Source organism: Camelina sativa, chromosome 15, assembly GCF_030686135.1.
Source record: "Camelina sativa cultivar CO46 ecotype springtype chromosome 15, ASM3068613v1".
NCBI lineage: Eukaryota > Viridiplantae > Streptophyta > Magnoliopsida > Brassicales > Brassicaceae > Camelina > Camelina sativa.
In genome coordinates, this window is record NC_141894.1 from 1,980,847 (window position 1) to 2,007,751 (window position 26,905).

The 26,905-nt window shown below is 36.5% G+C and overlaps 5 protein-coding genes, 1 long non-coding RNA gene and 2 pseudogenes across 10 annotated transcripts; 7 read left to right on the forward strand and 1 right to left on the reverse strand.

Annotated features, from left to right (window-relative positions):
• Positions 1-1,030: 1,030 nt before the first annotated feature.
• On the forward strand, positions 1,031-2,617 carry LOC104744654 (E3 ubiquitin-protein ligase ATL6 pseudogene; annotated as a pseudogene). Its single transcript, XR_015582163.1, has one exon. The product of XR_015582163.1 is annotated as an E3 ubiquitin-protein ligase ATL6 pseudogene (transcript).
• An 842-nt stretch (positions 2,618-3,459) lies between these two features.
• LOC104744655 (DNA excision repair protein ERCC-1) lies at positions 3,460-5,772 on the forward strand. 3 transcript variants are annotated; one of them, XM_087489296.1, is made up of 10 exons: positions 3,500-3,606; positions 3,637-3,799; positions 3,990-4,095; positions 4,184-4,287; positions 4,383-4,482; positions 4,592-4,668; positions 4,761-4,860; positions 4,943-5,014; positions 5,112-5,180; positions 5,262-5,772. In XM_087489296.1, exons 1-10 carry the CDS (start codon positions 3,516-3,518, stop codon positions 5,556-5,558), a joined length of 1,179 nt encoding a protein of 392 aa, XP_087345422.1. In that variant the 5' UTR covers positions 3,500-3,515; the 3' UTR covers positions 5,559-5,772. The 3 variants fall into 3 exon arrangements, with proteins under 3 accessions (XP_010464040.1, XP_087345422.1, XP_087345423.1); XM_010465738.3 differs by having other exon boundaries at positions 3,460-3,799; XM_087489297.1 differs by having other exon boundaries at positions 3,516-3,799; positions 5,112-5,175.
• A 476-nt stretch (positions 5,773-6,248) lies between these two features.
• On the forward strand, positions 6,249-10,571 carry LOC104748022 (uncharacterized). Its single transcript, XM_087489146.1, has 2 exons — positions 6,249-6,253; positions 10,183-10,571. Exons 1-2 carry the CDS (start codon positions 6,249-6,251, stop codon positions 10,436-10,438), a joined length of 261 nt encoding a protein of 86 aa, XP_087345272.1. The 3' UTR covers positions 10,439-10,571.
• A 4,841-nt stretch (positions 10,572-15,412) lies between these two features.
• Positions 15,413-16,391, forward strand: LOC147926204 (uncharacterized). The gene is made up of 3 exons (XR_015582981.1): positions 15,413-15,550; positions 15,632-15,709; positions 15,801-16,391. It is a non-coding gene; the product is annotated as an uncharacterized LOC147926204 (long non-coding RNA).
• Positions 16,392-17,504: 1,113 nt separating this feature from the next.
• Positions 17,505-20,657, forward strand: LOC104744656 (heavy metal-associated isoprenylated plant protein 34). The gene is made up of 3 exons (XM_010465739.3): positions 17,505-18,118; positions 18,233-18,308; positions 18,839-20,657. Exons 1-3 carry the CDS (start codon positions 18,089-18,091, stop codon positions 20,482-20,484), a joined length of 1,752 nt encoding a protein of 583 aa, XP_010464041.1. The 5' UTR covers positions 17,505-18,088; the 3' UTR covers positions 20,485-20,657.
• A 525-nt stretch (positions 20,658-21,182) lies between these two features.
• Positions 21,183-22,967, forward strand: LOC104744657 (signal peptidase complex subunit 3A). Its single transcript, XM_010465740.3, has 6 exons — positions 21,183-21,638; positions 21,817-21,864; positions 22,166-22,228; positions 22,342-22,395; positions 22,484-22,570; positions 22,660-22,967. Exons 1-6 carry the CDS (start codon positions 21,513-21,515, stop codon positions 22,783-22,785), a joined length of 504 nt encoding a protein of 167 aa, XP_010464042.1. The 5' UTR covers positions 21,183-21,512; the 3' UTR covers positions 22,786-22,967.
• On the reverse strand, positions 22,924-24,750 carry LOC104748023 (putative pentatricopeptide repeat-containing protein At3g05240 pseudogene; annotated as a pseudogene). The gene has a single exon (XR_015582164.1). The product of XR_015582164.1 is annotated as a putative pentatricopeptide repeat-containing protein At3g05240 pseudogene (transcript).
• Positions 24,751-24,822: 72 nt separating this feature from the next.
• LOC104744658 (uncharacterized) lies at positions 24,823-26,891 on the forward strand. The gene is made up of 7 exons (XM_010465741.3): positions 24,823-25,012; positions 25,344-25,438; positions 25,525-25,604; positions 25,687-25,742; positions 25,981-26,093; positions 26,218-26,279; positions 26,479-26,891. Exons 1-7 carry the CDS (start codon positions 24,895-24,897, stop codon positions 26,786-26,788), a joined length of 834 nt encoding a protein of 277 aa, XP_010464043.1. The 5' UTR covers positions 24,823-24,894; the 3' UTR covers positions 26,789-26,891.
• Positions 26,892-26,905: the final 14 nt, after the last annotated feature.

The following is a 26,905-nucleotide window of genomic DNA, read 5'->3' on the forward strand; positions in this document are numbered from 1 at the left end:
AACACAACTTGCTATTTAGCAATGGCCTAAAAATGAAGGTTTTATTCTATTAATTGGAGAACCCGATTCTTTAGGACTTTTGTCGTCTCTTTTGAGTTTCTTTTACTTGAGTGGCAAGTTTTCAGATTTTTCTTTATCACAAGATATTTTTGTTGATAGAAATAACTAAAAACATCTAAAATCTAAATAATTTATGAAAAGGAGTCTACATGTTAGCATGTATGAAAGGGATTCTAAATAGCCGTTGAAACTTTTTAACCCAAAACAAGAAGTCCTTTCCGTGACATCCAACGAAGTGAAAACGACGATAGAGAAGTTTAAGCATAGTTTTAAACACAAGTAATCACCTCGTTAAAAAAGTGGTACATATAACAGATGGGTTACAAAATGTGATGTTACACATGAGATGCAAATGGATGGCTATGTATTTATAAAATATTCGTCTTGTCCTAAAATGCGTATGTCAATAAAAAAATTACGAAAGAAACCGAAAATTTTAACGAAAACTAAAAGAAAGCAATGGTGATCTTACAAACTTTATAGGTATGCGACATAATTAAACAAAATTAGGCAATGACTTCCATTACACAAAATTGTGGAAACCATGCAAAACTAGCCATGAACAAAAAAACAGAAAATAACAAACTGAAAAGAACGATGCTAAGTTGGTAACACTCACAACTCACAAATACATACACTTGAAAAGAAAACTGTGGAAACTTTATCGGTATTCGACATAATTTAATAAAAATTAGGCAACGACTTCCATTACACAAAATTGTGGAAACTATGCAAAACTAGCCATGAACAAAAATATAAATTAACAAACTGAAAAGAACGATGCTAACACTCAACAACTCACAAATACATACACTTAAAATACAAATGTGTTAGGGATGATGTTTCACAATTCATAGAAATAAACACCAAACTTATATACTTCTATAATTCGAAACCAAACAAAAGAGAGAAAAATTTGCAAATTAAGTAGTATATATATATATATATATATATAGTGTGAAAAGAAAGAAAAATTAATATCCACTGATTGGATTTGGAGGAACCTTCCTCTATGCCACGTGGAAATCAAAGACTGACACAACTACTGACGTCATCACTTATACACATCTCTTCAAAACTCCCTTTTACGCTATAATTAAAACTCACTTTCTTCTTCTCCAAGAGCCAACAAAAAAAAAAATACACACAAACGGCAAAAAAAAAAAAAAAAAAACATGAGAAGCTCCGATCATATGGCTTTCTCCGGCGTTTTGCCGTTTGTTCTCTTGCTTTTATTATCAACGGCGGATCTAGCGGCGAGTCAGGCACAGCCCGGTTCACCAACCCAACCTTACAACTACGGCAGGCTAAGTCCAGCCATGGCTGTGATCGTCGTGATCCTTATCGCTGCTCTCTTCTTCATGGGTTTCTTCTCCATCTACTTCCGCCACTGCTCCGGCGTACCAGACGCCGGCGTTTCTCCAGCTGGCGGAGTTCGATCCAGAGGTACAGTCAACGCGGCAGCGCGTGGTCTCGACGCTTCGGTCGTCGAGACTTTCCCCACGTTCTTGTACTCTGACGTGAAGACGCAGAAGCTAGGTAAAGGTGAGTTGGAGTGTGCGATTTGTCTGAACGAGTTCGAAGACGACGAAACGCTGCGTTTGCTTCCCAAGTGTGATCACGTGTTTCACCCTCACTGCATCGACGCTTGGCTCGAGGCTCATGTGACTTGTCCTGTTTGTAGAGCGAATCTTGCTGAACAGGTTGCTGATGAACCGGTTGAACCGGGAGGTACTGAACCGGATCTTGAATTGCAGCAAGTGGCCGTGAATCCTGAACCGGTGGTTACTACTGCTCCTGTACCGGAACAATTGGTTACGAGTGAAATCGATTCGAGGAGATTACCTGGTGTACCGGTGGATCTCAAACGAGTTAAATTCTCGAGATGGCATACAACGGGACATTCGGTGGTTCCACCGGGAGAATGTACCGAACGGTTTACTCTCCGGTTACCGGAAGATGTTAGGAAGAGGATAATGAATGATTGGAAATTAAACCGGTCTAATAGTCTTGTGAATCTTCCTAGGGGAGGGAGTTCGAGGAGAGGTAAAACGATTGATCGGACAAGGGCTCGGTCTGACCGGTGGCTGTTCCGTAAAACGCCGTCGTTTCTATGGAGGAATCGTGATGATGGTTCAATTAGACTAGGTAGTACCGGAAGCGTTCGAGCAAATGCTGTACCGAATTCAACCGGTGGTGATTCGGTACGTGGAGGAGACCGGTGGGCTTTTCTAAGAAACCCGTCGTTTCTGTGGAGGAACTCTTCGGTTCATAGAGGAGGAGTCAATAAAGACGGCGAAGGAACTTCGGTTAAATCGGCCGGTCCAAGTGGCTCAGCTAGCGGTTCGGTGAGATTACCGGTTTAGTTGGCTTTGCTTTTTTAGCCCTTGTAACTATTTTTTTTTTTTGTTTCTCTCATTTTTTGTTCATGTTTGGGATTGTTGATAAACACGAAGTACATTTTCCTTATTTTTTAAAAATTTATTGTATTGTTTAAAGTTTTTCTGTAACGTACATATACAGTAAGAGATCTGATAATGCAATTTACTTTTGAAAATTAATAATGTATTATTAAAAAAGGCATAAACAATATAATCGGACAGTGATGAGGACCATGAGGTGCGGTGTGGTGCAAGTGGGTAACTCGGGTTTTTAATATAAAAAAGAGTCGTATTCGTCGACAAAGAATATTAGCTATCTATCCCATGATTAAAAAAATATTATGCTAATAGAATATAGTTTTGTTTTCCTCGCTTCGAATAGAATATAGCTATCTCTCAATATTACAGAAGTATACACAAGACATATTAGTTTATCATGTGTTTGGTTCTTTTTAACCAGAGTTTTACTTCATAGTTTTATCACACAAAGATTACATGTCGTTTTGAATATAAAACACCCACTACGCTTTATAGAAAGAGATCCATATTTCTGGAATGTTTTGAGAAAAAAAGAAAGAAAAACTTTTAGTCCTTTCCAGAAGAAATAATACACACTATTGTAGATAATTTCATGCAAATTTGGTTTCTTTATATGAAAATTATTGACCGCCAACTATGTATGTTTCCAGTCAGGTCACGGATCTCATCGGGTTTGAAATTTTGAATAATCATTAGTCAATTTCCATCCAGAAGGATTTAATTAATAGATAACTAATCTATAATGCTGTGTTTCACATGTGAAATCAATGCGAAACAGATCCATCCTATTTGGCTCCATTAACCTTACTAATATTTTATTTGTCGTCTATAAATTAAAACACGTTATTACATTATCAATTAAAAAAAAAAATAACACCTTACAATGAATTAATGGGTATGGTACACCAAGTAATGGGCTTTGGGCTTGTACAGTTTAGGCCCAATAAAGTCTTCGTTCTTGGAGGAGGAAGTTGAGAACGAGAAAACAGAGTCCGGGGAAAAGAAGAGAGCTTTTTTGGGAGATTCGATCACTCAATGGCGAACGAAGACGACGACGGTGAGAAATCCAGAAGCGTTCATCAACAGATTGCTAATAAACCCAAAACCCAGATCTTAATTGGTGTGCCTTCGTACCAGGAAGTATTGGAAAGCTCACAGACGAAGTCCACGCCTCCTTCTTTTTTCAAACCTTCCCAGAGTTTCTCTCAAGCATTCGCTTTCGTCAAATCGTCCGACGTCTACTCTCCTCCTCCTCCACCTTCCTCAGCCGCCGCCTCTTCTTCACATCCGCCGGGCGCTTCTCAGGTGCCCACTTCAAGGTGTTTTATATCTATATATGTTTGTGAATTGCTTTGGAATTAGATAATATCTGTTGATTTTAGATTAGTTTGATCAAGTTCTCTGGAGTTTGAGATTGAAAAGTCGAAACCTTTACTGTTTATAACCCTTTTTATGGCTCATTGTGATGATTGCAATACTGAAACTTCCATGTGTTGCGTTTGTTTGTAGCCAAACGTTTCAAACTGATGGAGCGTCATCTTCTTCTACTACTACTGGCTCTTTACCATCAAACACAAGTCAAACTCGTAACGCAATTCTCGTTAGTAATAGACAGGTGAGGAGAGACTTAATAAACCTCCCAATGATTTTCAGTTTTGCATCTTCTCCTATTGGAACCCATCTGAGTTGTATTTCTTGTACAGAAAGGGAACCCGCTTCTTAAACATATCAGGAATGTGAAATGGGTTTTCTCAGATATTATTCCGGATTACGTGCTTGGTCAAAGCTCTTGCGCTTTGTATTTAAGGTGAAAAACTCTGCAACTCTAGTCTAAGATTCACAAATTTTTATCATATCTCTAAAGTCACAAACTCACACTAGAAATATCTGAATTCACTGCAGCTTGCGGTATCATCTGTTACATCCGGATTACCTCTATTTCCGCATTAGGGAACTACAAAAGAATTTCAAGCTCCGTGTTGTTCTTTGCCATGTCGACGTGGTATGTCTTAAAACCATATTTTGATGCTATATCTGAAGTGAAAGTGCTGCTATCATGTAGCATTGCATCTGATGTTTTCATTAATGTCTCATGAATCACTTATGCACAGGAAGATACGGTTAAACCATTGCTTGAAGTAACAAAAACCGCTCTACTTCATGATTGCACTTTATTGTGCGCCTGGAGGTGTCTATCTATATATCTATTAATCAAATTATTTTGCAGCTAATATGAAAACACATTTTCAATCACTCTGCTTCTCGTGAAATCTTTTGCAGCATGACAGAATGTGCCCGTTATTTGGAAACGATAAAAGTCTATGAAAACAAACCCGCTGATCTCATCCAAGGCCAAATGGATACTGATTATCTTTCACGGGTATGGACACTCTTTTTTAGGCTGCGTAATCAATTTATTTGTCATCTTTGTAAATTTTCATGGAGTATTTTGTTGTTTGCAGCTAAACCATTCTCTTACAAGCATCCGACATGTGAACAAGAGCGATGTAGTTACACTTGGTTCTACATTTGGGGTTGAGCTATAAAACTTTTCCCTGTTATTGTGAATTTTGTGATTTCAATGATTCTTCAGACTAATATTGGAAACGTTTAAAAACATGTTTTATGCAGTCTCTTGCTCATATAATGGATGCATCCATGGAAGATTTAGCTCGTTGTCCCGGGATTGGCGAACGTAAGGTACATTTCCCTTTGTCTATTATTATCCGAAATCTCAATAATCTTGTGATGAGAGGTCTGAAGTCACTCTATAAACGTCAGGTGAAGCGGTTGTATGATACATTCCATGAGCCTTTCAAGCGTGCAACTCCAAGCTACCCTACTGTTATTGAACCTACAGTCCCGGAAGCTCCACTTGAGAAAGATGTGGTGAACTCAGAGGAACCTGTTGAAGAAGACGAAGATTTTGTGGAAGACTCGAGAAAACGCAAGAAGAAAGAGCCCGAGAAAACTGTGAAGACCGCGCTGTCAGCTGTGTTTGCTCGATACTCGGATAGACTCAGCAAGAAGAAGGAGAAACAGAAGGAGAAAGATACAGGAATAGAGTCAGATGATTAACACAATTTAGTTCCTTGGGTAAGGCCATTGTAACTATTCCTTGAAATTGTAACATAAGGTTAAAAGTTTAGCTTTGATGGGTCTAATTTGTGTGATATCTTTCATAGAATTGTTGATTATTGAACCTCTGTGTGTTAAATTTCAGACAATTGTTACTAATTTGTTAGCTTTTCTTGGTTTGCGCCATGTTCAATAATGTTATGAACAAGAAAAAGAAGACGCGCTATATTTTGTAAGTTTGGTTTCGAGTTTTAGATACAATTCTACTAATTAGGTATGATGATTAATATATTAGTCTGTGAACAAGAATTAGGTTTGTGTCTAGTTTGGTCTGCTTTGTATAGAGTGCGTGTTAAATGCAATTCGACCGTTTAGCAGCTTTTTGCAAATTAGATTAAAATTTTAAAAGATTTGTGGTTTTCGTTGACATGTTTCAAACGCGTTTGTCAATGTGTCTTGTCCAACATCGACACAAACACTTGAACTTTGTGCACCACTCTTTTGCATTATTATCAACAAATATAAGTACTTTATTTTTCTTTTTCTATACATTGAAAAGAAAAAGCTTTCGGTGTAAATGGTTTTAAATTGCAATCGACAAAAAAAAGTAAAGTTGCTGGTAAAAGAAAAGTGCAGAGAATATTTCAAGTGTAAGTAAGTGATACAATCGGTGGATGACTCATGAGAGACATGGGGTAAACAAGTAAAATCAAATATAAAGTAAAAGGTTAAATTTTTTCGTACATATGTTCTGATCAGCCAAAAAGATTGCCGGTCCATTCGGTTTAAATCTTTCAATTAGTGTCCTATATAAGAGGAGTTACTTACAAGTGGAAAGAAATAAAGTTAGAGCAATTATAATTTCCTTTGCTATTATATGATTATGAGACTATCTACATGACTCTTTTGTAACACAACAACTCTTGATGTGGATGTATGTATCTGAGATTAATGAGAGTAAATAAAGTTACTGAGGATGTTGGAACATGAGGGGGACAAAAGTGAAAGTCTATGATGGGAGGAAAAGAGAGAGAGATCAAATAATAATAACATTAAGAAGAAAGAAAAAAAAAACAGGAAACTCTGCTACCTATATGAACACACAGTAGTAATACATGAATGTAAACAATGTATGTGCAGTTTTTGGAATCTGACTTCCCTCTTTTTCGGACGAAAGCAGATGTTTCATTCTGCTTCATGTCTTATTAGCCAAACCCAATAAAGTATTTTGCCTGCGTTACTTCGCCTTCCCTTCTCTTTTTCTTTTCTTGATCCTTGGGATTTGCTCTCTTTTACACCCTTTTTCGTTTTTTGCCCCAATATTCTTCTATTCTTACGGTTTTTACCCTGTAAAACCCCTTCGAACCCTATCTATGGTTCTATAGGCCATAGACCAAATCGCCGTTAGGGTACACGAAAACAAATTCGCAGACTCGCAGTTCGGTTAAAGCTTGTTTGAAACACGAGACTTTGATTTGTCATTTGTGTGTTATGCACAGTTTGTATCAGAACGTCCATAGTTTGAGATTAATTAAATTGAGGCGATATAACTAATTTTACAAACAAAAAGCAAAAACAAATAAACGTTTTCCATCACCTAACTTTCATGCTCGCTGTTACTCGTTAGTCGTTACCAACCAATTTTATGGCTTTAACACTTTTAGGTTGGAATAGTACTATATAGAAATACAATAACTACGTACAAGATATTTATTCCCCACTTATATAATTTTGTATGAATCATTCCTCGCATATAGTGGGTAAGTAACGTAAGTTCATGTGAATTTTCTCAATAAAATAAAAATTGTTAAAACCTAATCAAGATGAAAAAAACTAACTAATCAAGATGAAAAAACCAAAACGGAAAATAAAATAAAACAAACAAGAACCACTAAAATCACCATCTTATCATCAACAAGAATGAGTCATTTTGGAAAAGAGATATTTTTAGTGATATGTCACTTATGTGGTATGTAAGGGTAGGTGTCCTTGAGAGTGAGGTTATATATGTCTATTGCACACATATGTACACTCATATAGATTCAAAAGTTGATGCATTTGTACCTAATTCCAAACAATACAAAGCTCTCTTTAATAATTATATATATGTATAGAGACATTGATAGATACCACCATGTACATGTTATATTTATTATGTACTCAAAAGTTTTGTGACCCAATTTTGGATATGCAGTCCAAAGCTTCCAGCTGTGGACATCCTTACAATATTACCATCTTTTCTTATTGAGTCTCCCTCTCTTTTTACCATAGTTTTTAATCATTCATTTCCCTATTGACAGATTCTTTCAGTTTATGACTTTATCCTACTAGGAGAATAGGAGGAGTGAGAGCAACAATTTTTTTTGCCAACCACACACGGATTAAACACCGTACGTGTTGAAGTCCAAAGCACACATGATCGATGCAACACGTACGCATCGAGTTTCTTTGCAATGGAAATACACATATGAACACATTGAATTTAGATGAATCTATGCCATGTCAATTACCATTGTATCTTGTTAATTTAACCATATTATCTTTTCCAAAGTTATATTTGTAAAACTAATGCAATAAGAAATATATAGAATCCAAAAGCTAGTGAAATTCATCCAGTTTTATGTATGTGTTAGAAACGTGTGGAGAGTTACAACACCTTCGATATTAAGCCCCATGATATGATATGAATCATAAAGCTTTGTTTAACTTTTTTTGTGTTTTCACATTTTTTATGATTTATTAGAAATTCAGATTTTGACAAAAATAAATATCAGTTAAAGAAATATAAATAAATATCTTTAGTCTATATCATCAATACAAATGATCAGTAATTTATATATGGTGTCAATCTCTATATCTGTTGGGGAGTGATCTTTTTCTAAGTCAATTCATCTATCTGTTGTCCCAGTAATAAGATACTGTGACCAATATATATCTTTTATGGTAAAGAAAAATTTATAAAAACGTGATACGAAAATGGTTTAATATACATGTGCTTCATGTCTGCAATTTGCGAAATAAACTTATAGTTCTGAGGGAAATATATATTTCAAAAATGAAGTCAAAGGTGTTGACAAGTTTGCTTTTTGTAATTTGATTTGAGATTTAGACTACTAACAAACTTCGTCGGTATTCCCACACGTATCTTCCCATTCGTCATTTGACCTTCCTAACACGTGAAACACTTAAGCTCTTGTGTTTGTTCTTTTTGTTGGTCGGTCGTATACAAATCCCTATTTTCATGAGAATATATATATATATATATATATATATATATATATATATATATAATCATATATTATGTTTATACCTATATATTTTTTCTGTTTATAAATACTATGCATCTGGCTAGGGTCGGTTAATTTAATTACTCCAATTAAACTAAATGTTATAAAATATTTGACAAAACAAACAGAAAATAAACTCCGTATGAAATATTAGGTCTCAGTTGCAGCTCTAGTTGGTAAAAATGTAGAACGACAGAATTAAACTAAATGTTACATTAAGTCAAAACATTTTTAAAAGTTAACTAGCTATGAAAACCGTTGAAATCACATATCATCACCATTTACATAATTGTATATAGAGGTGTCATAATGGGTTGAAATTAATGGATTAACTCAAAACCAAACCAATCTAAAAGCTTATTGAGTTGTTAATTTGAGTATTAATAGGTTAATGAGTTAAATTGGTTTATGAGTTTAGTGGATTGGGTTGAAATGGATTGGATTAAAATGAGTTTATGGGTTAACTCAAACCAAACCATTGAATTAATTTTGAATACCAAATTATACCAATTTTTCATTATGAACAAAACCCATCTTTCGATTTCTTAAGAAAATATCTTCTTCTTCTTCGATCTCTCTCTCTTATCGCTCTTTTCGCTCTCTCTCCCACTTCTTCTTCGATCGACGACTTCGGATCATGGGTATGATTTAAATTTTTATTTTTCTAGCTTAAATTGTGATTGGGTTTATGCAATTGGGTTTGGCTGTTGATTAGCAAGAATTAGAACCGTGATTAATGGCTTATGGGTTTAGAATTAGAATTGACTTGGTGTTGTTGTTCTAGCTGTGAATTGTTGTTCTAGCTCTTATGATTCCTATTGAAGGCTTTGAATCCAATTGTATTTGGGGTTCTTCTATTGGGTTTTTTTGGATTAGCTTATGTATTTTTTGAACTGGAATAAGCTAAAGTGGGTTTTTGTGATTTTCGTTGAGTTTGTAATTGTTTCATTCATGGGTACTAATTAAATTGTTGTGAAAACGTGTTCTTGACCTTTATATACTAGGTTGAACTTCTTAAGTTTTTTGTGTTTTTGGTCAATTTACTAAAAATTATATCCGCAATGGTCGTCTGTCTGGTTCGGGTGATATCCATGATCCAAAACCACCACATTGCTCATCAACCCAAAACACTCTTCTAAATATTATTAATTTGTTTACCATTTGGCAAACGTTAAAATTTGTTATGTATTGAAGGGTTTATATTTTATTATATTTTTTTTTTACTTTTATAAAAAAATATTGCAAAGCTGGTTAGACCGGTTGAACCGGATCGACTTCTTATTTTTTGGAACCATGATTAAAATGCCTAAACATACCCAAAAATGATCTTTATGCAGAACAATTGTGCTGGGGCTAGGCGGGGCGCTATGGAGTTGGAACGCTTTGACCGCTAAGGAGGAGGCAATGGCAGCAGCTAGACGGCCGCCTCCGCCACCACCCAAGGAGAAGAAAGACCCAACCGTGAGCGGAGTTCAGGCCAAGGTATTGGCGAGCAAGAAGCGCAAAGAAGAAATGAAGGCTTCCATTGCTAAACTAAGAGAGAAAGGCAAACCTGTTGTTGAAGCGGAACCAAAGTCTTCTTCCTCGGAGTAGCAATAATTTAAACCCTTTCATTAATTTATCTGCCTACCACATTCATTCCTATGATGTTAATTCACACTACTATATTTCAATTCCCTCTTATGGTGATTTTTAACGTGGTATCAAATCCAAAAGTATTCTAGCTTGTCTGAAGTAATCATTTAGACTAAATTATGTAGTAGTTAATCCTGAAAAACTTTTCAAAACTAAAATTTGGAAATCAGAATAATTCATAGCCGAAAACACATTTAAAAGTAGACGAAAACTAAGTTATGATGTATTCACTATTCAGTAACTTACGTTTGAGAATGGGTTTCTTGATGATGGCCCATGAGGTTCTAACTGCTTTTTGTAGTTGAACTCTTCATCAATAGCGTAAACTAGTTAAAAGACGACCAATCTTCTTCAAGTATATTAAAAGTATATATACAATTTGTATATATACTTAATAAAGATATTATTATACTATTCTACTAGGATTGCTAATAAAAACCTGCAGATGATATGGAAGCATGGTGACAAGAAAAAAAACAAGAAATTGAGAAAAAAAAAAACCCCTTTTCTCTCTCGTGAAGACTCGTTCGCCCTAGCCGCCGCCAAGGTTTCCTCCTCGTTTCTGACCTCTCCGGCCACCGGCGCCTCTCGCCGGAGTCGTGAGAGGGTCGTCCTATGTTTGCTTCCTTAATGTCTAGTTGTTGTTGAGCCTTTCTCAGTCTCCTCCGGCGGATCCGGTTTCGAAGGTTTCGGAATGGCGTCAAGGTTTTGTTCTCTCCGTTATCGGTGAGAGCTCCCCGAGGTTCGTCTCCTTTTGGTCTGTGATGGTGAGCCGCGATTGCCCTGTCTCGTCGATGTTTCTGTTGAATGAATTTTCAGATCTGGTTTTTCCTTGGCCTTGGTCGTTGATGATGATAGACGGTTTGTTCGGCTTCTATTACGGCCGAGATGTGTTTTGCCTTCTCTCCGGTAACATCTGACCTTTGTATTCTCCCATCCTTGGTAGTGCTGCGTTGGGTCTCTTTGTTTAGAAAGTGTCTAGGTTACCTTTGGCTACATTCTCATCAAGTCAAGCTCGTTTGGTATATCCCCAGTTTGTTTTGATGGTGGCTTTAGGTTGTCCTTGTTAACTCAGCAGAGACAGCGGTTCCTTTTAGGCTTGTTCCCTTTCCAAGAGGAAGCTTTGTTTGTTCTGATTTCTGAAATTGGGTATAGTTTACTTAGTTGCAGGCAGTGTCTCTTCTTAGTGTTGGTTGTGGTGGTTCTTTGTGGGTGTTAACCGGCTCGTGTTGTCTCTCTCGCTTTTGAGAAAGATATGAACCGTGGGGTTAGACTTCTCTCTTTGTCTCTGCTTTCGAGTCCTGTTTAGGTCTGCTAGCTTTTTGGAAGGCTTCTTATCTAGGTGTTCATTGGCGTTGATGTCGTCGTCGACTTATCCGAAAGTCAAGCGTAGTTGTTCTCCAATTATGGGTCTTGCTTGTCGGGTTTTGAGGTCTTGGTTTGGAGAGGTTGGCTCTCATTATGATAGGAGGAGGTAGATGTTATCATTTGTTTGGCCTGGGGCATCTTTGATAAATCTCATTCATTAGTTTCTTGTAAAGAAGAGGATGCGTTGCTTTCTTGGTTGCTATCTCGATTTCGGTTTAAAGTCTCTTTGCTTTTGTTCTTGGTGTAAGGTTATATGCTCTTTCGAGTTTGAGTTTAAAAGTTCTGAGTTGTATTTCTAGTTTTATATCGTTTCTCTTGTATGGGCTTAGTTTCCGAGGAAATCTCGTCTTCCTTCGGCTCTTGACTCCGGGGACATTATGTCGTCCGCCGGCTTTAGCTTCCCTCTTTTGGGCGTTTGTATTCTACTTGTTTCGTTAAAAACAAGCTTATCAATATATATTTTCAGTGACAAAAAAAAAAAAAGATATGGAAGCATGGTTCGTACAAGAGGAGATAAAAGCTGATGACAAGAATGAAATTGCTGGCAAGAAAATCATATTGCTGCCAAATAGTTACAAAGTTTTTATAGAAACCACGTTCTTTTAAATTATGAGGAAAACTCTTTTTAAAAAAAAAAATTCATATGCATGTGAATCTTTGCAGTAATATAAAGCTCTTCTTTTAAGTTTTTATGTTAATCTTTTAATTGAGAAAAAAGGTAGATATTTCTATGATAATTTAAAACATTTTTTTTAAATAAAATTGCCATTTAATTTGTGATACCTGTTATTGAATTTGTTTCTTAAATGTGTGTAGAACTCTTAATAATTTCGTGAAAGGTTCAGATAAATATTTATTTATAATGGAACTATATAAATGAATTTGTTTTATGGCTTTTGTCACATAGTATAAATTTTTTCAAAATGTTAGTATGCGATTTTTTGTTTTTGTTTTCGTCTCTTTTTATGACCGTTTATTTTCTATGTAAAACTGATGAGTTCAAATGAATATTTTAATTTTTAATATCGTGTAGCCGTTACTTACGTTACTTACGCTAAACGGTGCGTTTAAGTCATCTTTAGTACCTTTACTCTTTTCTGTTCGTCCAAGTGTATATGACTATATGTATTAACAAAAATAACTGAGAATTGAGCCATAACATACGGACTGACATTTAAACTACAAATCTCACTTTGATGAACTTATTAGAAGCTAAACCTGGTTTTTTTTTTTTTGACAAGGCTAAACGTGGCTTTGAATAGAGTAAGATGAGGAGGATTTAGGATAGGTCCATGGCGTCTAAAAAAGCAAAGACAGAGTTCATAAAACAACAGTTTGATTTGGATACTCATTGGCATGTGCTTCAAAAATACCCCACATCTTATAATGAGTCCAAAATTTTATCAATTTTATTGATTAGTCAAAGGTGTATAATAGTGGTGTACTAAAAGCAAGTAAAAATTAATCCTTTTATGATAAAATTTTGTGGAAGAAAGATAAAGGAAAAGTATAAAACCTTCTTTAATAATAAGAAGAAAAAACTGTAGAAATAGTTTAGAGCTATGATACTTAAACAGAGTTTTACTACAGTTTTGCTTAACGAATTCTAACGCTCTCTTTTTAACAGCAGTGAATTTAGAGAATAAAGAAATGAAGAATTGAAGAAAATAACCAAAGTGATAGGTGACAAAAGATATTAAACTGACAGCAATGTTTCGTCACGAGTTTGGGTTTCTTTCTCGATATAAGACGAAATACAACAACAGAGAAAGATTATAATTTTATCTACAAAATAAAAGAAGAACTGTCTAAAAATACCTATGATTGCTCAAAAACAATTCTATTTTCTTATCCCATAGTTTTCTTACAGATATTTTTCACTCTTTTTTTTTTTCTTTCTTTCTTTGTGTGGTCAAAACATATACTTATATAGTATAACTTTCGTGTGTTAATTTGACTTATAAGGATGCAGCATGGACCGACCTGCTATGCCTATCTATGTACACGGTTCGATCCGATGACATGCGAATCTATATATAATCATAGGTCCGTCGTCAAGTATGTGACTACACACCTAAACGTTAGTTATGTTTTAAATATGAATAGTCTTCTTTACAAGTTGCATCGGTTTTGTTAATTTTTCAGAATATTCCTCTTTTGAAATTATCGTACCAGTTACCAACAGCGTCATGAACCTACACGTGTATTTTTATCTACGCTTACTCGCCTAGTGTTGGGATTATTTCAATTTTATTAAACTTCAACTCAGTCAAAGTTCTACGAAAATATTAAAGCTGCACGATGGGAATTAAAAAATAACAAAGCGCAATACTATATGGGTTTTGTTTTAAACTGTGTATGAAGAAAAATATCGCCTTACTATCATCTCAGTGAAGTGGTGCACATGCGTCACATGCATTAGCAATTAAGTGGATTTTAATTATATCAAACAATAAACTCACAAAATATTTCAACTATACAATAAAATTAAGTAGTTCATTTAATTATTATATATTTTCGGAACTAATTGGTGGTTGAAAGCTGGCCCAAGAGAACTCTATCCACAGCAAAGAGTGGAAGCGACCTACCTGTCTTATGACCCATTTTAAACCCCATCGACATTATTGTCCTCCTTTTTTTTCTTACTATATAATATATATAAATAAATATTACTATTTTTTATTTTAAAATTCTATTATCAGTAAAGTTGTAAAATTAAGTTTTTGGTTTAAGTTTTCGTGTTCTTAGAGTATGTGCAACGCCGTAGTTTTGAGTCGTTCCTGGGCAATTGTTTTTTAAAAATAAATCAAAAATAGCCAAATACTGAAGAATCGGTTCTTCAAACGCGACGTTTTTTCGTCCGTCTATTTGGACACGTGGAAGGTAGTGATTGGGAGAAGACTTTCGATATCCTCAGGCTTTGCGTTTTGTCTCTGAAACTGATCAAGCTCCTCTTGTGGGAAAACTTCAGATTGCAGAGATGGAGAGATGGGTTAAATCGATTAAATCGACCGTGTTCTGATTAAATCGATTCTAGGTCGACCAGACGGCGGAGCTAGTCTCGCCGGTCAAAAAGTTCGAATCGGAAGGTGGGTTAAAACCGGAAGAGAGCAAGGGAAAGGGGCATTTGCTTTCCTTGCGGTGAACGATGGATCTTGTCCAGCGAATCTTCAGGTTATGGTTGATTCATCTCTTTATGATCTCTCTAAGTTGGTAGCGACGGGAACTTGTGTTACTGTGTATTCTTCAAGAGCAGAAAATAAATTTTTTGTTTGTCGCTAAATATTTATGCAAATTCTGATGTCGAGAATCTTTTTCAATGTATGCTCTGCTTGTAGGTTGCCAACTATACAGCAGGAAATGCAAGGGAAACATGTGTATCTGTGCTCGTTGATGTATTTTCTGATGAGAAAATGTCAATTGATATTATTTAGACATTATAATTTTATTAGAATACAGTGATGGTTATAACATGCTTGCTCTTGATAATACACATATCATTTTTGCTATGCGTTCCTAAATGTGATATATCTATCCTTCCTACTCTATTTCGTGCTTTTGCAGATGGCATTTGAACTCTATGGTATGCTGGCTGGGAATGTTAGTCCTATGGCTGGGGTAAATGTGAAGCCAGCTTATGGAGGTGAGGAAGATGCATTCTTGAGGAAAGTTGTGACTCCAATTTATGAAGTGATTCAGATGGTATGGCTTCAAATTTCGAGCATTTTCTTTTGCTTTCAGCATTTTCTTGTTTGCTTACTTACGTTATTGTACCATTCACAGGAGGCTCAAAAGAAGCAAAAAAGGGAAGTCTAAGCACTCCCAGTGGAGGAACTACGATGATTTAAATGAATACTTTTGGTAATATATATATCTAGCTACTTTCACACAATCGTAAAGATCCTCATAAGTGGTTTTTATGACTAATTAAATATGCTTTTCTACATTGCAGGTCAGTTGATTGTTTTCGGTTAGGTTGGCCAATGCGAGCTGATGCTGATTTCTTTTGCATGCCTGTTGCTGTACTCAATACAGAAATAGACGGGGTACATAATAACTACTCATCTTCTCTCTTCTTATCTACATTTATTTTTTCGTACGGGAATCTGTTACTCCGATCTAGTTTCAGATGGTGTGGTTTTTAAAACTAGGAACTCTTATCTCTTCCTGCTGACTTTTCTTCTGCCATGCACTCACTTTCACTATTTAAAATAGCTGTTGTTTTCTATCTGTCGCCTAATCTGCTCGCGGGTGTAATGTTTCTTTTCCCTCTACTACGACGGTTTCTCGAGAGGTCCAACTACAGAATTGTAAGTGCAGGTGTTATATTCCGGACAGAAGCAAGTGGATGTACCTGTCTCCACTGGTGTTGCAAATGGAGACTCGCATGCTGAGAAAAAGAGAAAGCTAGAGACTTTGCAGCTTGCAGTTTCCATTATTATTAATGCAGTAACACATTGTTGAATTTGTATTGATTCTTGATTCGGTTGTGTTAATACATGAAATCAAGATTAATTTATTTGAGGGACCAAAATTTTTTCTACACCAATGCTCATAACAATCTTAAGAAACTATCAAAATAATAATAAAATATTTGAAGGACCAAAAATTGTCCTTGACCGATGCACATGGTCTTAGGTTATGTGAGAGATATAAACGAAAAAACTGAATTTGGTTTTGCATTTCGAGTTATCGAATTCTATGTTTATAGTTGCCATTGTTCAGTCTTCGAATCGGGTTGTCAAACGATTTGGTTTGATGCTGCTATTAGTAAATTTAATCAAATTATATATATTTTAAACCAATTGAGGTTAATTAACCACATTATGTTGACAAATGACAATCTAACAGTTTATGAGAAGAAAGAAACATTTGACTATGTGGTATGTGAATGTAAGTAAAGATCTAGATCGCATAATTTAGCATTATAGGAGTCTTTGATTAATGGTTTAAATCAACACTACTTGCACAGTTTACGACTTTGCGTAAGTGATATTGTTTAAACAAGTCCGTTTTGTTGACAAAGACGCTTTGTTGCCTTGCCATTGGATCCTAAACCCCTCTCGTCAACGATCATTAAATCATTGATTCACAAATCATAATTACGATCCTGAAATTTTCATGTTAATATTCTGTATCATACATCAATTATTGTAGTGATCTAAGTTTGCAAGTAATAATATGCTATGACCATTACTCATTAGAGATAAATGCAAGGTCTATATATTATTGTTTACGCTAATTAAAATATCTGGATTAATTACTTAAACACGTCTGTCTAGTAATGTATGGATTATTAACATTTTGAGAAAGGAAAAAAAAACAGAGCAGAAAAATAGTAATTGACAAAATGCGAATAGCAGCAATTGATAGTTCGATTTATTATAACAGTAGATAGATAAAACCAACTACATGATAACAACATGACAAAACATAAATTATTGGAGCAATGTATACAATTAAATAAAGGTGATATTTACATGTAAACCACACATTAGATGATACGAAATTACGAATAAACAGACAATATAATTAGGGAAAAAAACCAAAAAACAAAATACAGCTACGAATTGTATAGTTAAGGAACCTTAAAAAAACATATTCGAATGGGGTGTTCCTTAATGTTAATAATCAAAACGTATTGTGGAAGATGAATACAGACAGCTAAGTACAAAATGACGAAGGTGAGGCTGTACTGTACTCTTCAGTTCTGCCCCAAAGTGAAAGAAGCTGCCTTTAAGCTTCTTCTTTCCCTCAACTCTGTAAACCAAAGAAAAATATAATAAACAAAACAAAAGGTACAAAAAAAATTTAAAACTGAATTATTAAGTATTAATAAAATAAAAAGTGTCAATTTAAAAAAGATATTTTTGCAAAAATCAAAGTTGGAAGATTTTCTTGCTACCTGTGCCACCGCCCTCTCTCTCTCTCTCTCTCTCTTAGGTTTAACAGAGACATAGAAATAAGAAACCCTGAAACAAAGATAAAACAAAACACAAGTTTTGAGTGTGTTTTTTCAGCTTCTCTCTCTTCTCTCTCTCTCAACCGCCTTTATTACACAAAACACCTTCTCTCTCTCTCTCTCTTATAATCTCTCTCACCATTTCTCTCCTCTTCTCTTCAAAAACTCAGAAAAGAAGAACAAAAGAGTTTTGAGTTTGAAACTCTTTTTCTCTCTCTCTCTCTGTCTCTAAAAACAGAGTTGTGTCTGTGTAAAACATACAAATCTAAGAAGAAGTTATGAATAAACAAGATGTTATGAAACTTCAGGTATACGTCTTCTCCTTCTCTTCTTCCTCTCTCTCTCTCTCTTTCTTCAAGCTTCTCTGTGTGTAGATTTATTATTATAGAGCTAATTGTTTGTTCGGATTTTGGTTCTTGCAGACTTGTGTTCTGAAAGTGAACGTACACTGTGAAGGATGTAAGCATAAAGTGAAGAAACAGTTGCAGAAAATTGAAGGTCTTTTCTTCCTCTATATTGTCATTTCAAAATGTTAATTTGGTTAAGCTGATTTCAAAACATTAACATAAAGGTCTGATATTTATGAAGTGGGTTCTCCTCAGAATCCATGGATCTATAAATATTTAGTTTTTATTTATTAAATTATCAGCTCAGACATATGAAAGCTCTGAAATTTATGAACTGTGTTGTCTGTAGGTTTTATATCCTGTTTTGTGATACTTTCATCTCTCACATCAAAGAGGTTACTGCTAGTTTTTCCAAAACAATGAAGTTCAAAGTTTTGAGATTTGCCATCTCTTTGTGTCCTCTTTTTATGTCAATTTCCCTAAACAACAGCAAGAATTTTTTGAGTTTTGCTTGGTATAATCTGACATAAAAGTTCCTAATTTTAGCTAATAGAGTCCAAAGTTTTGTAATTTTTCCACATGAACCAATGTAATTTTAACTCGACTCATACAAATTGTGTTTACTTTCTTGAGAAAGCTCTTTCTTACATTGGTTCTGTTATGTTTTTTCCTTGATTTCAGGCGTCTACTCTGTAAAAGCAGATGTAGAACAAGGGAGAGTGACTGTCACAGGGAACGTTGACCCAGCTCTTCTGGTTAAGAAACTCAGCAAGTCAGGCAAACATGCCGAGATCTTAGGCGGTGGTGGAGGCGGGGGCGGAGGAGGAGGAGGGAAAGGGTTTCCTAATATGAATGGACAATTTGCAAATCTCAACATGAATGGAAACGGTAAGCCAAAAGGTGGAAAAGAGAGTAACCAAGTCAAGGGTAAAGCTGGTGGCGGTGGAGGAGGTCAGAGTCATGGACATGGCCAACCAATGCAATTGACTCATCAACAGATTCAGCAAATGATGATGATGAAAGCTGCTGCTGCTGCTCAGGGCGGTGGTAATGGTGGTGGTCAGATGAAGATGCCGCCGCCTATGGCAGCTAAAGATCAGAAGAAGTCAGTTAAGTTTGCTGAAGAAGATGATGATGAGTTTAGTGAGGATGACTATGATGATGAGGATTTCAGTGAAGATGATTATGATGATGATGAGTTCGATGATGATGAAGATGACCATGACGAGATGGGTCATGGAGGAGGAGGTAATCACATGCCTCCTAACAAGATGATGATGCAAAACAAGATGCCTCAGATGAATGGTCATCATGGCGGTGGTGGTGGACCTAAGGGGCCTAATGAGATAATGATGATGATGAATGGGTTCAAAGGCGGAGGTGGCGGCGGCGGAGGAGGAGGAAAGAAAGGCGGAGGCGGCGGTGGTGGTGGGTTTGAGATTCCGGTGCAAATGATGGGAATGAGTGAGGGTAAAAATGGAAAAGATAGTAAAAAGGGAGGTAAAGGAGAGAAGGGTAAGAAAGAAGGGAAAGAGAATAAAGGAAGTGGGGGCAAAACCGGAAAAACAGATGCCAAAAGTGGTGCTAGTGGCCTTCTAGGGTTTTTCAAAAAGGGTAAAAGTGGTAAAGGAGATGAGAAGAAGAAGGACGCAGGGAAGAAAGATGGGGGTGGGGGTAACAAGGTCAAATCATCTGGAGCAGGAGGAGTTCAACATTATGATAGTGGGCCTAAGAAAGGAGGTGGCGGGTCCAAAGGAGGTGGCCATGGGGGCCATGATATTGATGAGCTTATCAAACAACACAGCAAAGGAGGAGGAGGAGGAGGTGGAGGTAACAAGGGCAATCATAATAACCACGGTGCCAAAGGGATTGGTGGCCCAATGGGTCAAGTTGGTCCGATGGGTCCAGGTGGTCCGATGGGTATGATGGGTCCAGGTGGTCCTATGGGTATGATGGGTCCAAGTGTTCCGATGGGACCAATGGGACAAGGCGGAGCTTACCCGGCGGTTCAAGGCTTACCGATGAGCGGAGGTGGGGGATATTATCAGGCACCACCTCAGGCAAATCATCAAATGAACCAGCAACAATATATGCAAATGATGATGAACCAACAGCAGCAGCAACAACAACAACAACAACTACAACAGCAACAACAAGCGGCAGCTCATGGAGGCTATGGTGGTGGTGACATGTACCATCCAATGATGTATGCTCGGCCTTACCCTGCAGTCAACTATGCTCACCCGCCTCCGATGCCACCTCCTCACTCGGATTCTTATACTAATATGTTCAGCGATGAGAATCCTGGTGGTTGTAGTGTTATGTGATCTATGTAATGTTAAATTAGAATATGGACATGAATGTTTGTCTTCTTAGTCTTATGTTTTATTTTTTTTGGTTGTCCTTATCTTTTATTTTTTACTTTTTGAGGATTGGAAAACAAAATGTGCTTTAATTTTGTTAGTGGAATGATGTTTATAATATCTCGATTTCGGCAAAAGAACGGTTATTGTAGGCTTGGTTATTGGATACATTACAAAGTAAGATTTGGTGTTTATATCTTTTGTCTTTATTTTTTTTGTGTGTGAAAAGGATTTAGCAGCCGTCTCTATAGTATAGTTAGGTATACAGCATTATCATTTATGATATAATAAATCTGTATAGTGTGCCACTACTGTTGATCATAGACCATATTAAATTTGACCCATAAAGTACCAGCACTAGAGACTTATGTGTGTAGATTGTGATGTTTAGCAAAAAAAACAATCCACAAAAGTATAGATAAGATCTTTGAGAATTAGCCACATTGTGTACTACCAAGTAATTTTTCAAAAGGTCAAATTAGTGTATGAATGATTCGAGAAATAAATCAAATCACTCCCAATGATTTCACTAGAAAACGTAAGTGTCCTTGTCAAAACTTGAATTCATATTTTGGCCAGATACAATGCAGACAAATATTGTGTTTCTGACTTTTATCATTGCTTTGCTGATGGGTTTTTTAGAGGAACAATTAATAATATTTTGGTATACTCTATTCTATTGGGCCTGAAAGATATAGCATGCCTAGTACTAAACTCATTCCGGTTTAATCAGTCAACCATATCGATGTAACGATTTATTAAACCGGGTATAAATACCGATTTACATAGCATCCCCATCGGGGATCATACGTGTCTTGACCAATCACATTACAGAAACGATCACTAAACAGAGAAGTTAAAAACGCTCTGTCTTCGTCTTCTTCTACTTCTTCAAAATTTTGTAACGGAGACGGGATCGAGCGATAAGTCCCCGGTGAAAAAAATTATAATAAGGATTTGATTAATCGTAGCAGGGGGAAAGGAGATTAAAGATGCATACTTTTGGATACAGAGCTAATGCTCTGCTCACGTTCGCAATCACGGCGCTTGCCTTCATCTGCGCAATCGCGTCTTTCTCTGACAAATTCAGCAACCAAAACCCCTCTGCTGAGATCCAGGTATTTCTAAAACGTTCTGCGTTTGGTTTACATATATCCCATAGCTGCTTCCTATGCCGCGGATCTGCGTTTGGTGAATTGATCTGTCTTTTAAGTTGTTTATATCGAATGTGGAATCATGGGAAAGCCTGTGTTTTTTTTATTTGTGTGTGTTTTTGGTTGTGTTGTTGTTTTGCAGATACTTAATATCAATCGGTTTAAGAAGCAATCTCATGGAAACGATGAGGTATGGGTTCGACCTTGACCTAAGGTTTTTTATGTCTTATATATATATGTTCATGAATGCTAAAGGTGCTTGCTTTATTCCCCAAGTTTAGTAATTCATATCAAAGCTTTCGAATTTTGATTAACTTAAGACACTGGTGATAGTAGTTTATAAGACTCTTGTCAGATTGTTGATTTGTGGTTACTGAATCTACCCTTAAGTTTAAGCATACATTTTTGTAGCTTCCTCTTCTTTACCCAGTTTCCCGAGTTCCCTCTGTCGGTTATTCCAAATTCTGACCATTTTTTACATTGTCATACAGGTCAGCTTGACATTGGACATATCAGCAGACTTGCAGTCACTATTTACTTGGAACACCAAACAGGTTTAACATCTGAAAACACTTACAGTACTTGTCTTTTGCTATACTACCTGAATCCATTGCAAATTGGGCTGCTCCTGCTGGATGATCTTTTATTAAACCGAACATGTTTGCAGGTTTTCGTTTTCGTAGCAGCAGAGTATGAAACCCCGAAGAATTCCCTGAATCAGGTTTTACAGCTCAAATGCAAAGCCTTCTTCTGAGGGATTTGTACATCTTTCAGTTAATCACTAATGGATATTCACATTTCGTTTGCAGGTTTCTCTATGGGATGCCATAATCCCTGCCAAGGAAGATGCCAAGTTCCGAATTCAAGTCTCAAACAAGTACCGTTTCATCGATCAGGTACACTAATCTAAACAAACCCCACCAAGTCTTCTGCGTTTTTACACTTGTTTAGATACGGAAACTGATCATCGTTTGGGATCTTTCAGGGACAAAATCTTCGTGGAAAAGAATTCAACTTGACACTACACTGGCATGTGATGCCCAAGACTGGCAAGATGTTTGCTGACAAAATAGTCATGCCTGGTTACAGTTTACCAGATGCATACAGATGATGAAGATTGAATGAATACATCAAACATCGTCCAAGAGTTTTTGAATTTCAGTTTTTCTGAAAAGTTTCAGACTTTTCTTATTTGAAGGAAAAACTAATTTAAAAGTACTAATGGTCTTAGCAGTAAACACAGATATTCTTTCAAGTGATCTCAAGTAGTTTTCATTTATCATTAAAACAAAATTTAGTATCAAGGTTATAACATTGCTTCAACAGAACTATGACCTAACAGTTTAGCTATCCTTTTGCTTTTCATGGATTCTCTAACTAGCCTAACATCAGTCCATCTGCCAGCTTTGGCATAAATATTAGATAGAAGAACATAGATTCCGCTACCGAGTTCTTCTGATTCAGCAACCACAGATTTTATCCGATCTGCAAGATCTATATTTTCATGCATCTCACAACCATTTAACAATGCACCCCATATATTAGCATTGGGTTGTATCGGCATAGTCTTTACCAATCTCTCTGCTTCTTCAAAACAACCAGCACGGCTCAAGATATCAACCATACATCCATAGTGTTCAGCAGTTGGTTCTATGCCGTAAAGATCTCTCATTTCCGCAAAGTATCTTCGTCCTTTTTCGACAAGACCTATGTGGCTGCAAGCATATAGAACCCCAATATATGTGATTCCATCAGGTGTAGCATTACTCTCATCTCGCATACGCTGGAACATACCCAATGCTTCATTCCCATGCCCATTACTAGCTAACCCGATGATCACAATAGTCCAAGCTACTGTATCTTTCTTCTCCAAATCTTCAAACGCTTGCTTTGCGCTCTCAGCATCCCCTGTTTTAGCATACATATTCACAACTGCACAAACTATAGCAGCATCTTTCATAAAGCCAGTTTTCAAAACATACGCATGAACCGGTTGTCCCAACTGTGAACACCCTTGAATCATGGAAGCTCTGATCATACTCAAAAACGTTACTTTATCTGGAACGAAACCTGCAGAACGCATATCCAATAACATAAGCATCGCCTCCTCGGCATCACCGTTCTGACTATACCCTGTGATAATAGAGTTCCAAGAAACCAAGTTTCTCTCAGGCATTCCATCGAACAGATACCTTGCGGTTCTCAGATCTCCACATTTTGCATACATATCAATGAGACTTGTAGCCAATATCACATTAAAATCAAATCTTGACTGACAATATGGATCAAAGCCTAATTCTTTAAGTAACCCATGAAACCATTTCCCAGCCGCAATGTCCTTACACCTACCACAAGCAACCAAACGATCCACCATTATTGTCTCATTTGGCTTCACACCAATACTCTCCATCTCCCTAAACGCTTCAATCGCGTCGCTAAACCTATCATTATTCACAAACCCAGAGACCAAACTTCCCCAAGCAACAACGTTCCACTTTGGGATATCCTCAAAAACCCTCAAACCACAATTCACTTCTCCACAACACATATACATATGAAGCAAACAAGTAGAAACATACATATTCACTTCAAACCCATTTTTCACAACAAACCCATGAACACAACTCCCGAATTGAACATCCTTTAACCCAGAACAAGCCTTAAGCACATAAGGGAAAGTGAAATAATCCGGAGAATAACCTTTTCGAAGCATATCTTCGTAAAAGATCAATGCTTTATCTTGGTTTGAACTGTTTGAGTAGCCTCTGATCATCGAGTTCCATATATACACGCTTGGGAAATCGATAATTTCGAAAACTGATCTCGCGTAGCTGAGATTCATAGTCTCGGGAGAAGTAGTGCAGAAGTCTATGAGTCGGCTTAGAGGAATGACGTTTTTGATAACTGAGGATTTGATCATTAAGCCATGGAGTTGATTCAGTTCAATCATGGATCTGCAATTCTCCAATTGGGAGAGGATTGGTTTGTAGTGCTTCTTCATATTTCAAACTCAGTCTCACTCACCAAAGTTCACACCTTTAAATAGAATCGGGTGAAGTTTGTTATTTTTAAATAGTTTTGGGTTCAATTTGAATGTTGAAAGCATTTTAGCTTTAATTTTGCAATATTTTGCAAAAGAAGATACATATATAAAAGGGTGTGTTAGTTACACGACGTCGTAATACCGAATAAGCGGAAACTGAAGAGACCTGAGTTGGTTATGGCGGCGAAGGAGATCGCCGGTGGGAGTGGTTCCATCGACGACGGACCCGATAGTGATCCATGTCCTATCTGCCTTGGACTAATGCGCCAAGACTCTTACCTCGATACCTGTTTCCGTACGTTTCTCCTCTCTTTCAAATTTTCTGTTAAAACTTGTGATTAGATTATGCGCCAAAGTTATATAGATGATTCCTTAATTTCATATAGAGTTTAAAGATTCAATCTTTGGTTTCTTTTGAACCCCTCACTTTTTTTCTGTGACCAATTTAAACAGATTTGATTAGTTAATTTTCCAAAAAGGATTGAATTGATTATTAGCTCTTGTGTGTCTGTGTATCTTAGCTAGGCTATGGTTTTAGGTAATGACTGATACATTCGTAAAAGTTGAATATAAACTGTTTAGAACATATATATATATTTTTGTTTTGCTTTTCTGTTGTGTTGCAGACAAGTTTTGTTTCAGTTGCATCAAACAATGGATCAAAGTTGTTTCCAGCAAGGCCTCTAAGCAATTATCTTCAGTGAAATGTCCTCTCTGTAAGGTTTGCTTCTTAGAAACGCTATTTTCTGCTCACAACAACACCTTGAGGAAGTTGTTTACAGGAATGACTATAATGACACTATGCAGAGAGATAACTTCTCGATCATCCACAACTACGATGGGTGTTCTTTTGAGCGGCATTATATCAACCGGAATATTTCAGATGGGTAGGTTAGCTGTTTTGTTTTCTATAGTTGGACATACTTTGTTTAGAGAGTATCTAACTCTGGTTTCATCTTTGTTTTGCAGATTTGTATTGACAAAAGAACAGAGATACAGGTTGAGATGTTACTACACCGAATCAGGTTTTTTCCCTTCTCTGCTTGTACATATTCTCCTGTTGTGTCTTTCCTTCTTATGATGGATGGAACTTATGAATATATTACCGAGAAACTAAAGATCAAAATCACGCTTGCGCATAACATAATTGATACAAGAGTTGGAAATCTGTTACTTAATTTAGTTTGTCAGTAGAATCAAATGTGTCTATCAATCAAGAATGAGATTTTTATGAAATCTCTAATCTCGGTCTGGCTTAACCAGGTTTCGTGGCTGATGTATTTGATGTTGCACGGTTTTGGAAGCTGCAAAAGTTTCTTTATCCAAACCGTTGGCTTGAAGCCTGGTTGAGGAGAGAGCTCCAAGCCCTAATGCAGGTTTGAATCTGTGCAAATCTCTTTCTTGTATATTTCTGCCTTTTTGCTGTTATGTTCTTGTTGAGTTGTTGTACAAAGATGATTTTGTTCTTGCTTTTAACTCAGTTTTGTCCCTTTTCTATAGGAGGAAGATGTTGATATTGTTCTGCACCATTTGGTCGGTGTGATGGAATCCTTCTGCAAAAGGTAAAGCTCTTAAGGAAAACTTAACTTAAAAGCTTATGGATATATCTTTGATTGGCTAGAGTTTAACTGATCAAAGCAGAAGCTTGATGTTCTGCGGACATCATCAGTTTATACGTGTTTAAGTTGCTTATGAAAGCGGTAAATTAGTCTGTATCTCTGGGTGGCATGAATGAAAATGACTTGCTTTCTCTCATTTTAGATTCGAACAGAGACGCAAACAAGAAGCAAGAAGCGTAGAGACAACAAACCAAGAACAATTCAAAGCAGTCGTCTCAGAAGCAGCACGTCCATTTGTAATGGCGAGAACAGACCGGTTTGTGGATGAGCTAGAACTATTCCTAGCATCGGGGCTGAACATGGAGGCCTATGATGGAATCTATAAGCAGCAATTAGGCTGGAACAACCGAAGAGAGATTGGTGCGGTTAATGAAGAACGGGAAGAAGAAGAACATAACATAAGAACACGAGTGACTCCTTACTTGTTTATCTCCGAGGAAGACTCAGACTAAGACAAAACCGTTATTACTTCTGTACAATATAAAGAAACTCATATAACCTCTTGTGAACTGTACTGACGACTGATTAATGGTATACCTGTTTTGATTTGTTTTACTTTGTCTTTGTGT

What these genes read in the sequence shown, in the direction of transcription:
- LOC104744658 (XM_010465741.3), top strand. Translation starts at nt 24,895, where the DNA reads ATGGCGGCGAAGGAGATCGCCGGTGGGAGTGGTTCCATCGACGACGGA. An exon ending in TGAAATGTCCTCTCTGTAAG is followed by an intron (nt 25,439 to 25,524) that starts GTTTGCTTCTTA and finishes GACACTATGCAG; the next exon opens with AGAGATAACTTCTCGATCAT. An exon ending in ATGTTACTACACCGAATCAG is followed by an intron (nt 25,743 to 25,980) that starts GTTTTTTCCCTT and finishes TGGCTTAACCAG; the next exon opens with GTTTCGTGGCTGATGTATTT.
- LOC104744656 (XM_010465739.3), top strand. Translation starts at nt 18,089, where the DNA reads ATGAATAAACAAGATGTTATGAAACTTCAG. An exon ending in AAGATGTTATGAAACTTCAG is followed by an intron (nt 18,119 to 18,232) that starts GTATACGTCTTC and finishes TGGTTCTTGCAG; the next exon opens with ACTTGTGTTCTGAAAGTGAA. An exon ending in ACAGTTGCAGAAAATTGAAG is followed by an intron (nt 18,309 to 18,838) that starts GTCTTTTCTTCC and finishes CCTTGATTTCAG; the next exon opens with GCGTCTACTCTGTAAAAGCA.
- LOC104744657 (XM_010465740.3), top strand. Translation starts at nt 21,513, where the DNA reads ATGCATACTTTTGGATACAGAGCTAATGCTCTGCTCACGTTCGCAATC. An exon ending in ACCCCTCTGCTGAGATCCAG is followed by an intron (nt 21,639 to 21,816) that starts GTATTTCTAAAA and finishes GTTGTTTTGCAG; the next exon opens with ATACTTAATATCAATCGGTT. An exon ending in AATCTCATGGAAACGATGAG is followed by an intron (nt 21,865 to 22,165) that starts GTATGGGTTCGA and finishes ATTGTCATACAG; the next exon opens with GTCAGCTTGACATTGGACAT.
- LOC104744655 (XM_010465738.3), top strand. Translation starts at nt 3,516, where the DNA reads ATGGCGAACGAAGACGACGACGGTGAGAAATCCAGAAGCGTTCATCAA. An exon ending in TTCTCGTTAGTAATAGACAG is followed by an intron (nt 4,096 to 4,183) that starts GTGAGGAGAGAC and finishes TTTCTTGTACAG; the next exon opens with AAAGGGAACCCGCTTCTTAA. An exon ending in TTCTTTGCCATGTCGACGTG is followed by an intron (nt 4,483 to 4,591) that starts GTATGTCTTAAA and finishes ACTTATGCACAG; the next exon opens with GAAGATACGGTTAAACCATT.